At 41.9% G+C, this 10,824-nt stretch overlaps 2 protein-coding genes across 2 annotated transcripts in view; one reads left to right on the top strand and one right to left on the bottom strand.

Annotated features, from left to right (window-relative positions):
• Positions 1-297: 297 nt before the first annotated feature.
• Positions 298-5,238, bottom strand: gpr137 (G protein-coupled receptor 137). The gene is made up of 8 exons (XM_080774651.1): positions 5,097-5,238; positions 3,964-4,531; positions 3,377-3,426; positions 2,930-3,167; positions 2,430-2,579; positions 1,653-1,781; positions 1,387-1,499; positions 298-1,067 (listed from the first exon to the last, which is right to left on the bottom strand). The coding sequence occupies exons 2-8, from the start codon at positions 4,339-4,341 to the stop codon at positions 977-979; spliced, it is 1,149 nt and encodes a 382-aa protein (XP_080630777.1). The 5' UTR covers positions 4,342-4,531; positions 5,097-5,238; the 3' UTR covers positions 298-976.
• Positions 5,239-7,177: 1,939 nt separating this feature from the next.
• Positions 7,178-10,824, top strand: part of LOC308322614 (choline transporter-like protein 1) — a 30,762-nt gene continuing 27,115 nt past the window's right edge. Inside the window, exons 1-3 of the mRNA XM_080773983.1 lie at positions 7,178-7,286; positions 7,995-8,084; positions 8,859-9,001. Coding sequence (XP_080630109.1) covers positions 7,263-7,286; positions 7,995-8,084; positions 8,859-9,001 — 257 coding nt within the window. The 5' untranslated portion in view covers positions 7,178-7,262. The remainder of the gene's footprint in view (positions 7,287-7,994; positions 8,085-8,858; positions 9,002-10,824) is intronic.

The raw sequence follows: 10,824 nt of genomic DNA, 5'->3' as shown, positions 1-10,824 counted from the left end.
CGATATTTTGACAGATGCATTGTCTTACAAACTTAGTGGATAACATTTAAACAAAGCAAGGAATATTTTAAAATATTAACTTTCAGACAAACTGATTCTGATTGTTTTAAAGCTGCATCAGCATCACACAGCATTTCCTGCCATCGGTATGGTATGATACGATTATTGGCATGTAATACAATTGTGGTGTAGTTCCAGACTATAGCTTGTAGAATAGTTGTCTGGCTATGCAAGATTATTGAAGATGAAATCATCTGGGGGAAAAATAACATTAAGAACAGAATGAAAACCAGAACAAAACCTTTAGTTTCTTTTATTGGATTGATGCTGATATAGGTAGACACGTTAGGGGAAACCCATAAGTGATAAACTAGGTTAAATTGCAATGCGGAAATCCTGATCTTAGCCAAATGATTGAAGTATTTTTGTTGCTACACAAAAGGTTATCAAAATGGTTATCAAATAACTTCTAAATTGTAAAAAATAAAATAAATCCCTTTCCAATAGTCACAAGTCACAGCTTAAAAGAAAGTAACTAGTGGTATATGGAAGTGTTCCAAAAAGTGCAATACGTTTAAATTAGTCTTATTTTTAAGTAAAAGGAATGTATTCAGCTTGGCTGGCATAATAATGAAGTAATTCAAAATATAAAAGTTGTAGCTTTTTAGGATGATAATCACCATATTGTTTATGCATATCAGGTAGAAAACCTGGAAATATGATCTAGGCTAACAATTCTCCCTTCAAATTGAAAAGCAGCTGCATTTCACTGGTTGACTTTCCATGTTGTACTAATCACCAACAGAATTACAAAACATTTCAAAGGTGCATAATTGGCACCGGCTGATGGACTCCTGAGGTTTCAGTGCAAAAACTACCAAGTGAACGAGGTACTGGCCGGTAGCTGTGTGTGGCATGTCCTTGAGATAGGAATCATCAATGGGAAACTTCCTACCACCTTTATCACATTTCACGATCAGTTCTGGGGGGTGGAATAGAAGGAGTGATGGTTCTGGTCTGGAGGATTGCTTGCAAAGAGAAGAGGAGTTGTCTCTGATCCATACCAGCTGGGAGAGTGCAATCGAATGTTAAACATTAGTTTATAAAAGATGACATGTTGAATTTTAGTTAATTTAGACACAATATAGCCATGCAAGTTACATTTCAATAAGTAATGAGCCAAACAAGACATTGTGAAAGGTAATCTTTAAGGCATAGCTGCTTGTTTTGTATGACGTCTTGAGTCTCATCAATCCCAGAATATTGCAGCTGTGTGGTAAGCACACAAACTTGTTGAGCCACCAGGTGGCCGTACAATGAGGCAAGTGAAAATAATCAACTAAATGTCAAGCTGAAGACATTATTGAAACAGCAGGTAAACTATACCTTGTGTGTGGATGTGCACTATGTGCCCAAGGAACAGATGAGTCCCCATCGCTTCCCTGGGGATCATCGAAGAAATATGGGCGAGGTAGAACCCTGGTGTTAATGTTACAGACCTTGGAAAATCGGAAATAAGATATCAGTGACTTTAACAGTGCTAAATATGGCTGTGGTAGATTTTGATATAATAAAGAAAAACAAAGACCCTTCATTAATACTGTCATAGTCCATTAAGACCTTTTGAATGCTACAATTGACAGATCACTGACCTTCTCTTGAGTAGGCCGACGCACCCTAAAGATAAGAATGAGGAGACTGGTTGGCAGTAGTTCCCATATGAAGAGGATTGCTCCGAAAGCCAGGTATCCCCTGTCTCCCAGGTCATTACGCAGGTCAGCCTACAGGAAGACAAGATCAAGCTCCTGATTTGATTTCATCCGATGGGAAAATTTGATTGTAGCAAGGCTATTGTCTAATGTCCTATTCACACCAGAATGCTTTACTGCAATTAAAACGAATCCTGCTGTGTATTGTCGGAAATATGAGGATGAGTACATTAATCAATTGCTTAAGGAAACATAAAAACACTGCAGTGTACAGAATATTCTGTCTGTGCGTAAACATGTAGTGCTGTCACTGTGTGGGGAGTGGGGACTTTCTTCATCTCGATAAACTTAAATGTCGGGAGGTCGGATAAATTTTGTGCTGCTGTCTGCGCTCAGCCTCCATGCCCAAAAGAAGAGTGCGTGCGTAGAGAGAGAGAGAGTTCAACTCCCCGACGACACACTGCATGCATGCACGTTACCCTCATTTTACGTGACGTTCTAACTATTTCTCAGAGTATAATTTTTTTTGAGGCAGATCAATTCATCATTAGTGACATTTTTCCATCTATTTGAGGGAAGGTTAACATTTTACATGCAACCTTAATGCATAATTAACAATTGGATCTAGCTACAGTCAAAACAAATATAACACTAAAGTTAGCATGGTAGCAACTAGCAACACCTCTAACCTAATATCCCATTTGGCTGGGTGATGATTACCTGGTCAGAGACATTGTACCAGTCAAAGTCAAATGACTCCACATGGTGATCCTGGGAGAGAACGAGGACGGACAGGTTGTAGCAAGCTCGGCTGGTGAACAGCAGAATGACTGTTACCCCTAATGCTGCCGTACGCCACAGCGTGGTGCCCTGGATAAATATGAAGTGAAAAAGGTAACACCATTAGCCGGCATAGGACTACTGATGATGGAATATAGTGAGACTAAATCCTCACGTTCACATTTTTTTACGTGAACATTTAACCCAATTTAATCGCCAATTGCTTGAGTGGTCCCTGACTCCCTGGTCCCCATTTCTGCCAATCCCCATTTGGCTGGGGAGGGTGTGAGCAAGTTTGGCAACCAGTGCCAACCACTGCTGGCCTCCCACCGACAAACACTGCCAATTATGTTTGTTGGAGCAATTGACCAAGCTGTAAGCATTGTATTTGCATTGTGTGTGTAGTTATTCTGTCCACATCAAGTGGCTTATTAGCACACCTTGCTGTTCAGGTAGGGGCCGGTGGAGCGTGAGTGTCGGGTCAGGAGCAACAGCAAGGCTACCAGACACACAGCCTCCAGAATGAAGAGAATGTCATTGACTAGAACCCGGACAAGCACCAGTGTCCAGGTCCACTTCACCGATTGCCTGTTGTCTCGCTCGCCGAGAGCCGCGCACACCACGTTAACACACAGGAACACAGCACTCAGCAGACCATATACACACCGTGCTAGCCACCTTAGGAGGACAAAGAAATCAACAATGACTGCGTCAGAAACACCATTAAATACAAGTGTAGCAATGCAGAAGATGTAGGTTAAATATACGAGCCATTTTTACGCCACCTAACTGCTCTATGTATTACAGAAGTTCCGACTGAAGATTACATTCCAAGAGGCCTACTGTCAACAAGTGTAAACAGGTTATTATTGATGAGCAGAACTCACAATGCTTTGCCAGGCTGTGAACTGTATATCTCCTCAACTTTCAGCAACACCTGTGGTGGGGGGGGGGGGGGGGGGGGGTGTAAACTGATTAAATGTAGAGCTCTTAAATGACCCTGGAAAGAGGAAGGCAATGAAAATGACATAATACTAGATGTCAGTTTTGTGATAGCCATCATCCTTCATAGCAATAAACTACCATGATTGAGTGTACAAATTAAGATTTGACCAATGACCATTATCATCACATTATATAATATAATCCATTATGTGTTCATTATTGTCCAATATACACATTCCTCCTGGTATGACCGTTGATCCCAAAACCTAATATGTTAAGAGATGTAAGTTGTTGGTACTTCATTATGATACCATCTATGCTAGTGTTCGATCCCCCAGAGTGAGTTAGTGTCCTTGAGCAAGACTCTGAAAACCTATTGCTCCCGATGTGCAGGTTGGTGCCTTGCATGGTTTCCTCTGCCTCTGGTGTATGAATGTGTGTAAATGGATGAATGTAATGCACAATCTATGTAAAGCACGTTTGGATAAAAGCACTATATAAATGCACCATTTACCATCGCCACTCTTACCTGAGTGAAGTACAGGTTGATGAGGCTGAGCGTGAAGAACTGCAGGCAGACAGGGGAACAGTAAAGCAGCCAGTAGAATGGCATGGGCAAGTGGTTGGCTTCCAGTGCATTATGGAAGTAGAAGGAGAACAAAGTAGTGCGGAGAGCGGCCCAGAAGAGGCACAGGAACAGGAAGACGCTCTGATAGCTCCATCTCTTGTGTCGGTAGAGTAGGAGCAGCCATAGTTGGACGTACACCACCAGGAAGAGGCTGGCATACAGAGCGGCGTAGAGGATGGTAAAACCAAGCTGGACTGAAGGGGCCACAGCTGGACGCAGTGGAATAGGGGGAGACGGAGTGGAGTTTATTGGAATGTCAGTTGTGAATGGTGCATCCATTTGTGGTGAAGTAGAGACCAGAATATTATCCAGCAGTGAGTGTCCTCTACTGTTATGAGGGGTTCATTTAAAGTGTGCACAAATCACACTTTATTGGTGCTGCAGACCCCATGTAGGGGAATCTTCGAAACACCATCCATTTGTGGCAGAGTAACATTACTCTTGGTTGGCTCTAACATGGTTAGGTTTTCTGGAAGCCAAAACAGACACAAGGTTATCAGCAAGTCATGGAAATACGTACAGGTTTATAGAGGGTATGCACGTGACATCATCACATCTTCTCTTCCTTCTCAAAGCTTCCTTGCATCGAACCCTTTATTTTTCCTAGATCAAACCCCGGAAGTTATGCAGGAACGCCTACTGGCATAACTGAGTGGCAAAAAACTACTTTCTGGCCTTGACAGCCAATGAGCCAAACATCAGAACAGAAAACTTGAATTTGATTGCATTAAACGACATTAAACTCACACTGCATACCCTAGCTTGAATATATGTCATTAGCTTGAGAGTACGAAAAGTCGCAGTTATTAAGTGAATGCTGGTTTAGTTGTTTTAAAACTTAAATGGCAAGCTACCTTTTTAACTGACATGTCTCGACACACCGTTATAATCGGTGGAACACTGAAATCAAACGGCCGTACGTCTCTCAACAACACTGACAGCAAGATACGTCGTTAGCTAAATCAGCTATAGCTAATTCTAGATTGTCTGATCATCTTGAAATACTCATCTCGAACACACGTTTTTCTCTTTACCTGACTATGCGTTTCTTTCAGCTGTCATTAATCCCTTTTCACGGTAACTTGTAAACCTTATTCAGTTTATTTCACCATGAAGCATTGAGGCTGATGATCATTTGTTTATGGCGTCGATTCGTGTGTGTTGTTTATCCGCTGATTCCGCTCGCTGAGTTTCCTCACTTCCGCAATCTGTCAACCTACGTATGTACAGTATGATTATTTCTACATCCCATATCCGGGGGGGGGTGGACGCGTTGTGATTGGTGTAGGTTAGTGGTTGCCTGACAACCATCATCCCTCCCTCCAGGTTATGGGATTTTAGAGTTGAACGTCCATCTCTATTATTTATAACTCTATGATTCATTCCAAATACATCCCTGATGTGTCGGTCCTCCTCCAAAGTCCAAAAATGCTTTGAATTACGATAATGATTTGTAAACTAAATACGATAACACCAGCTTTAGTCATTGCTTGCTTTAATAAGCAAGCCATACAGTATGTCGTTGGCCTTATTTAGCTGTCCACTGTAACTGTTTAACACAGTGGCCTGACCATAATAAAATAGAATAGATATAAATGTGAACCAGCTATCACATTTGCTTAATTACTGTAAACCATGTAGGCCTACTAGAAAGAACTGAAGAGATCATTGTGAGGAGATACCGCTACCAGTACACTTTGGAAACATGATTGTTTTTACTAGACACTTATCCTGTCCTAGGTTCAAACTTCAAGCATATGCAGAAGTTCACAAAAATTGGATTTGTCTGACATCTAGTGGCCAGATATATAAATTAATCTACATCAAAATCCTAAAATAGTTTTAGGTCACTTTGAGAGTGTTAACAGGCTACATTATAGCCTGGTTAAACCTCAAATTTAAGATATGTAAACTTGTAAAATCTTATACAAGCTGGCTCATGCACGCACGCACACACACACACACACACACACACACACACACACACACACACACACACACACACACACACACACACACACACACACACACACTCATCACTCTCCCCCTGGTACAACAGAAAACAATGGGACAAAGAAGCTCTCTCTTCCATGCAGATTGACATCTCCCTGGCATTGCGCTGCTGATCTTCACATTATGTTGGCACAGCCAGGAAGATGGACCCAACGAGACTGTCAGCAGGCTCCCAGCAAGTCAGGATCAGGGCTCCATACCGAGAATCTCCATACAGAGAAGAATACCAAACCGTTCGAAGGGTAGGGTATATCGTTGAGAAATATCAATGTTAAAAAAATATGATTTCTGTATTTTGCTGTGTGGTCACTGATGAGCCAGCATCAAAATAGAAAATATAATTTACAATTATGTAAATTCTATTTAGTTAGGCTAAGATGGCATATATTTGGCATATTGTAGGCGTATTCATAATTTATGTATCATGGAGATTTACTGCACATTTTGTGGAAACCTAACAGGCAATGTTCCCATTTCTATATGGTGTGAGAATAAAACAACAACTCCTAATTTAGAAAATGTACATTTAGCCTAATAATTCAATTATGAATTAATATATGAAAATTGTTAAAATAATAATAATGGGTTTGCTCTGGAAGAGAGGGACCTATATCCTGATGATGGATGGAGTGTTTGTTTTTCCTCATAAAAAGGTTTAGGCCTACTTGTCAGCTTTCGAATAACACTGTATACATTGTATAAACTGGTAAGGCCAACTGTAGGCCTATATGGCACGTCTCTAAAGTTAGTTCAGTACCTAATATAAAAAGTACAGTATTCACGACTCCTCACTAATGTCCCACCATCATCCCGTTAGCTATCGCATCCCGTTATCTGCCTGGGTGCCCAACGCGCATGCTCAATTAGATGAATGGATGGATGCTACACCCCTTTTCCGGCTGCACCTGCACGATCCACCAGGAAGTGTTGGTGCGGCAAATCCCGAACTATTAATCCGTAATATACATGGATGGAGGTAGCAGTGAGACATTAGCATGCATTGTGGATGATATGTGTCAATTCCATCGGCCTATCCATTAAACAGCGGAACCCGTTATCGGATCGGTGCTGCGCAAATTCATGCAGGGGTAAACGTATAGGCTGCCGTCAACTCCCTGCAAGTTTGGGTTATTGTTGTCTTGTGGTGTAGCGTTCAGCTGCTCTTCGCAGATCTAACCCTGACTGCAATGGGATGCTGCGGTAGCACTGAGGTAAGGCGACGCTCTCATCCACCCATTATGCCCTTGTAAACATTGTTGCACCGTTGCATCGTGTTGAATGACTGAGCTGCTATACACTAGCAGCGATCCACAAACCCAATTATTTCATAGTGTCGTGTTGCAATCATGTAACCACACAATGCGAATCCAGTACACTGCTCCGCTGAAAACGCACGGCGAAACACCGGCCTTCTTTACATTGTGTCGTCACTGTCGTGTTGCTAATAACACAATGTGTTTATTATTGCGACTGTAGAATGCTATGCTACTACAGGAGCTATATCCTAACCAGATTGCAAGCAGATGGCAATACCAGAAATAGCCCAGCTGGTTAGCCCCGAGTCCGACCCGTTATAGTAAACAAACACCCCACCGTGCGTGCGCTACTACGAATGTGCGCTTTTCATCGTTTGCAAAGGCATTGATTTGCGATTGATAACAAGTCTTATTGGAGGAGAATTTGGCAGATATGAGCCATAAATGCTTTGAGATGATATCGTCATTTACAGTTATGGACTGAGGCTAGAGCCTGGATCAGATAGGCTATACGTTTGACATTTGTTTGTAAAAAAAAATAAAAGAAACGGGGGCCTTCGTCTTTCTCATGGTTGTCAGACAGTTTTTCACGACATTACCTGGTGGTGGTGGTGTGTCCGCACAACAGAAGTGCTCACGTTGTTTTTTTGTGTTTGCTTACAGAGGACAAAGAGAGAATGGAGACCCTTGCAGGATCGAAGTTGCACGGATCTGCCGTGGTTCCTTCTATTTACAGTTTTCTGCGTTGGCATGGTGAGTCTGAGCCTTCTATTCAGCTTTGTTAATTAGATGCTGCTGTGCCATCACAAATGCACTCGTTAATAAATGTACACTTTGCTCTTATTATTACATTCACATTTCCAATAATGTTGTATAGATTCCATTGCCACAAAGTCAGCCTGCTGTCTGTGGATTTTATCTGATCACACATTTCACAATGACCTGCTTATGGAGTTGATAGAATATATACAAATTTGCTAAAGCAAATACCTTTAAACTGGTGATTATATTCATGGAATGCCAATACACAGAATAGAGCAGCCTTACAGTAGCCTAGGCTGCTCATCACATGGTTAGATATTGCTTCTGTCTTATTTGCACCCACACACATACAGTATTTACACCTCACACATATCATCGTCCTGTGCACAATAATTCTGTCTGCCCTGATTGACTTTCATTTAAGTCTGTGCAGCCTTCATCAGCCCTTGTTTAATTAATGTTAGTTCTGCTGAAATGTTGTAATGATTACTTAATCATTATGATAATGAAACAGTTTTCAGATCCTTAGTAAAACTAGTTAACTATAAGGATTAACTCTGTTAATGCAAAACCATGAGATTAAAGGCATGTTGACATGAAAGAATAAACTGCCATGGTTGAAAATTGTTCATGAGAAAGCACCACTGCGATGGAACAGACAAAACAAAAACAAAATTGCAGAGCCAACACTGACTGGTGATAACTTATCTCACTCTGCATGGCAACAGCTGGATGCTAACGGATGCTTGTTTCTTCTTCCTTTAGGGCAGCATCTGTGGGTACACCATTGTCACAGGGGGTGCTGCACGGCTTGTCTTCGGATATGACAGCTACGGCAACACTTGTGGCCAGCGCAATGAGCAGATTGAAGGGGTCAGGCTTAGTGGTCTGGACCACACTGACAGAAAGTGAGTGTTCTTGTGCAAGGCATCCAACACTTGTAGGTACAGTTTGATGAGCATTGGAATGTGTCATTCAAACATGCTGATACATTGATACAAACAAAGAGGTGGGGGTTTGAAACAATCAAACAGATCCTCTGTGTGTGTGTGTGTGTGTGTGTGTGTGTGTGTGTGTGTGTGTGTGTGTGTGTGTGTGTGTGTGTGTGTGTGTGTGTGTGTGTGTGTGTGTGTGTGTGTGTGTGTGTGTGTGTGTGTGTGTGTGTGTGTGTGTGTGTGTGTGTGTGTGTGTGTGTGTGTGTGTGTGTCCAGCAGACAGCTGCAGATCCGTGGAACAGTGCATTTAAACTGCAGAGTAGAAGGTTGTCACACACGCAAAATGAACAGATTTACAAGCTTCCAACACTATGTGATGATACCAGGATGTTAGCTTGAAGATCTGTTCTTTTTAAGCATGCACCATCACGCAAAGTTATGATGTTGAACATGCAGGTCTGGGGTCTGATGCAGGTCAGTGTTCCTCTGTGTATTGTCATTCTTTATTATAATATATGACTCTTGATACAAACAAAGTAATATAATATTACTTTTTAAATGAGTAATAAGTAACATATTACTTTCATAAGTTATATTACCCAACACTGAATTTTGTTTATTTATTTTTATCTAATGTAATTCTGGGCACTACACTTCCTCTGCCAACCTGGGGAGGGCAGCGGACTGACCTCATGCTTCCTTCTATGCATGAGGAGTCCAAGCTGCTTCTTTTCACCTGACAGGGGAGTTTCCCCAGTTGGACATAGCGCGTGAAAGGAACACATTATTCCAAACAGTTCCTTTCCCCTCCATCAGGCGCCCCGGCTGGCCAGGGGGAGGTAGTTGAATCTTGTAGCTATTGGGTAGGTAAAATCACGGGTATGTCGTGGTAGGATTGCGTTGATTAGAATCTGTGCGCATGTATATGTTGATAATGTGATTTTAGGTGTCTTAATATTGGAGGCTGTCAGCCTAACAGCATTGTTTGAATAATGAGCTCAAAGCGTTACAGAGGGGATGAATAAATGCAAGTCTTTGTCATAGCAGCACTGGATGGAAATTATATTATTGCATGTAGAAATGTTACATCTTTTTTTTGGTTGCTTTTTACCCATTGTTACAACCTTTGCGGTAGTGTAGCTACTTTACCACTGCACCACCCGAGCGCCTATGTTACCTAATATTATTCTTCAAACCATTGTCAAGTACCAGGAGGGATGCCTGGGAGGTATGCCCTAATAATAATAATACTTGCAGCTCCAAATTTTGTGTGTGTGTGTGTGTGTGTGTGTGTGTGTGTGTGTGTGTGTGTGTGTGTGTGTGTGTGTGTGTGTGTGTGTGTGTGTGTGTGTGTGTGTGTGTGTGTGTGTGTGTGTGTGGTCATATTGGCATGTTTTCGCCATGCATGTGCACACATTGTAGGTGCTGCAATCTGTCTATCTCTCTTTGTTAGTGAGACATGCAGAATACAATAGGTGTCACATTCTGTCACTCTGTCTCTGTGTGGTGTGTGTGCATGGGTGTTAATAGGTGTCATGGTCTCTCTGTGTGTGTGCTTGCGTACGGTTCATGCTGGGTCTGTGTCTGTCTCAGTGCATCCCATTGCCTGGAGCCGAAGGTGGCTGAGAGATTATGAATTCACAGAGTTCCTTGGCCTACTGGTAGTATGCACACACATTTAAACATGTAGTAGTTTGCAAAATTAGCCACTGACTAACAAACACTCAGACATACAAATAGTCAGACAGGAATGAGAACATAACCTCCACTCCATAATCATAATCCCCGCCCCCTTC

The sequence above is a fragment of the Protomyctophum bolini genome, assembly GCF_963924005.1.
Source record: "Protomyctophum bolini genome assembly, chromosome: 10".
In the NCBI taxonomy this organism is placed as follows: Eukaryota; Metazoa; Chordata; class Actinopteri; order Myctophiformes; family Myctophidae; genus Protomyctophum; species Protomyctophum bolini.
Note: the sequence above shows the minus strand (reverse complement) of the source record. Positions and strands in the feature narration are given on the sequence as shown.

What these genes read in the sequence shown, in the direction of transcription:
- gpr137 (XM_080774651.1), bottom strand. Translation starts at nt 4,341, where the DNA reads ATGGATGCACCATTCACAACTGACATTCCAATAAACTCCACTCCGTCT. An exon ending in GGTACAATGTCTCTGACCAG is followed by an intron (nt 1,782 to 2,429) that starts GTAATCATCACC and finishes GTCTTCCTGTAG; the next exon opens with GCTGACCTGCGTAATGACCT. An exon ending in GTCGGCCTACTCAAGAGAAG is followed by an intron (nt 1,500 to 1,652) that starts GTCAGTGATCTG and finishes CGATTTTCCAAG; the next exon opens with GTCTGTAACATTAACACCAG.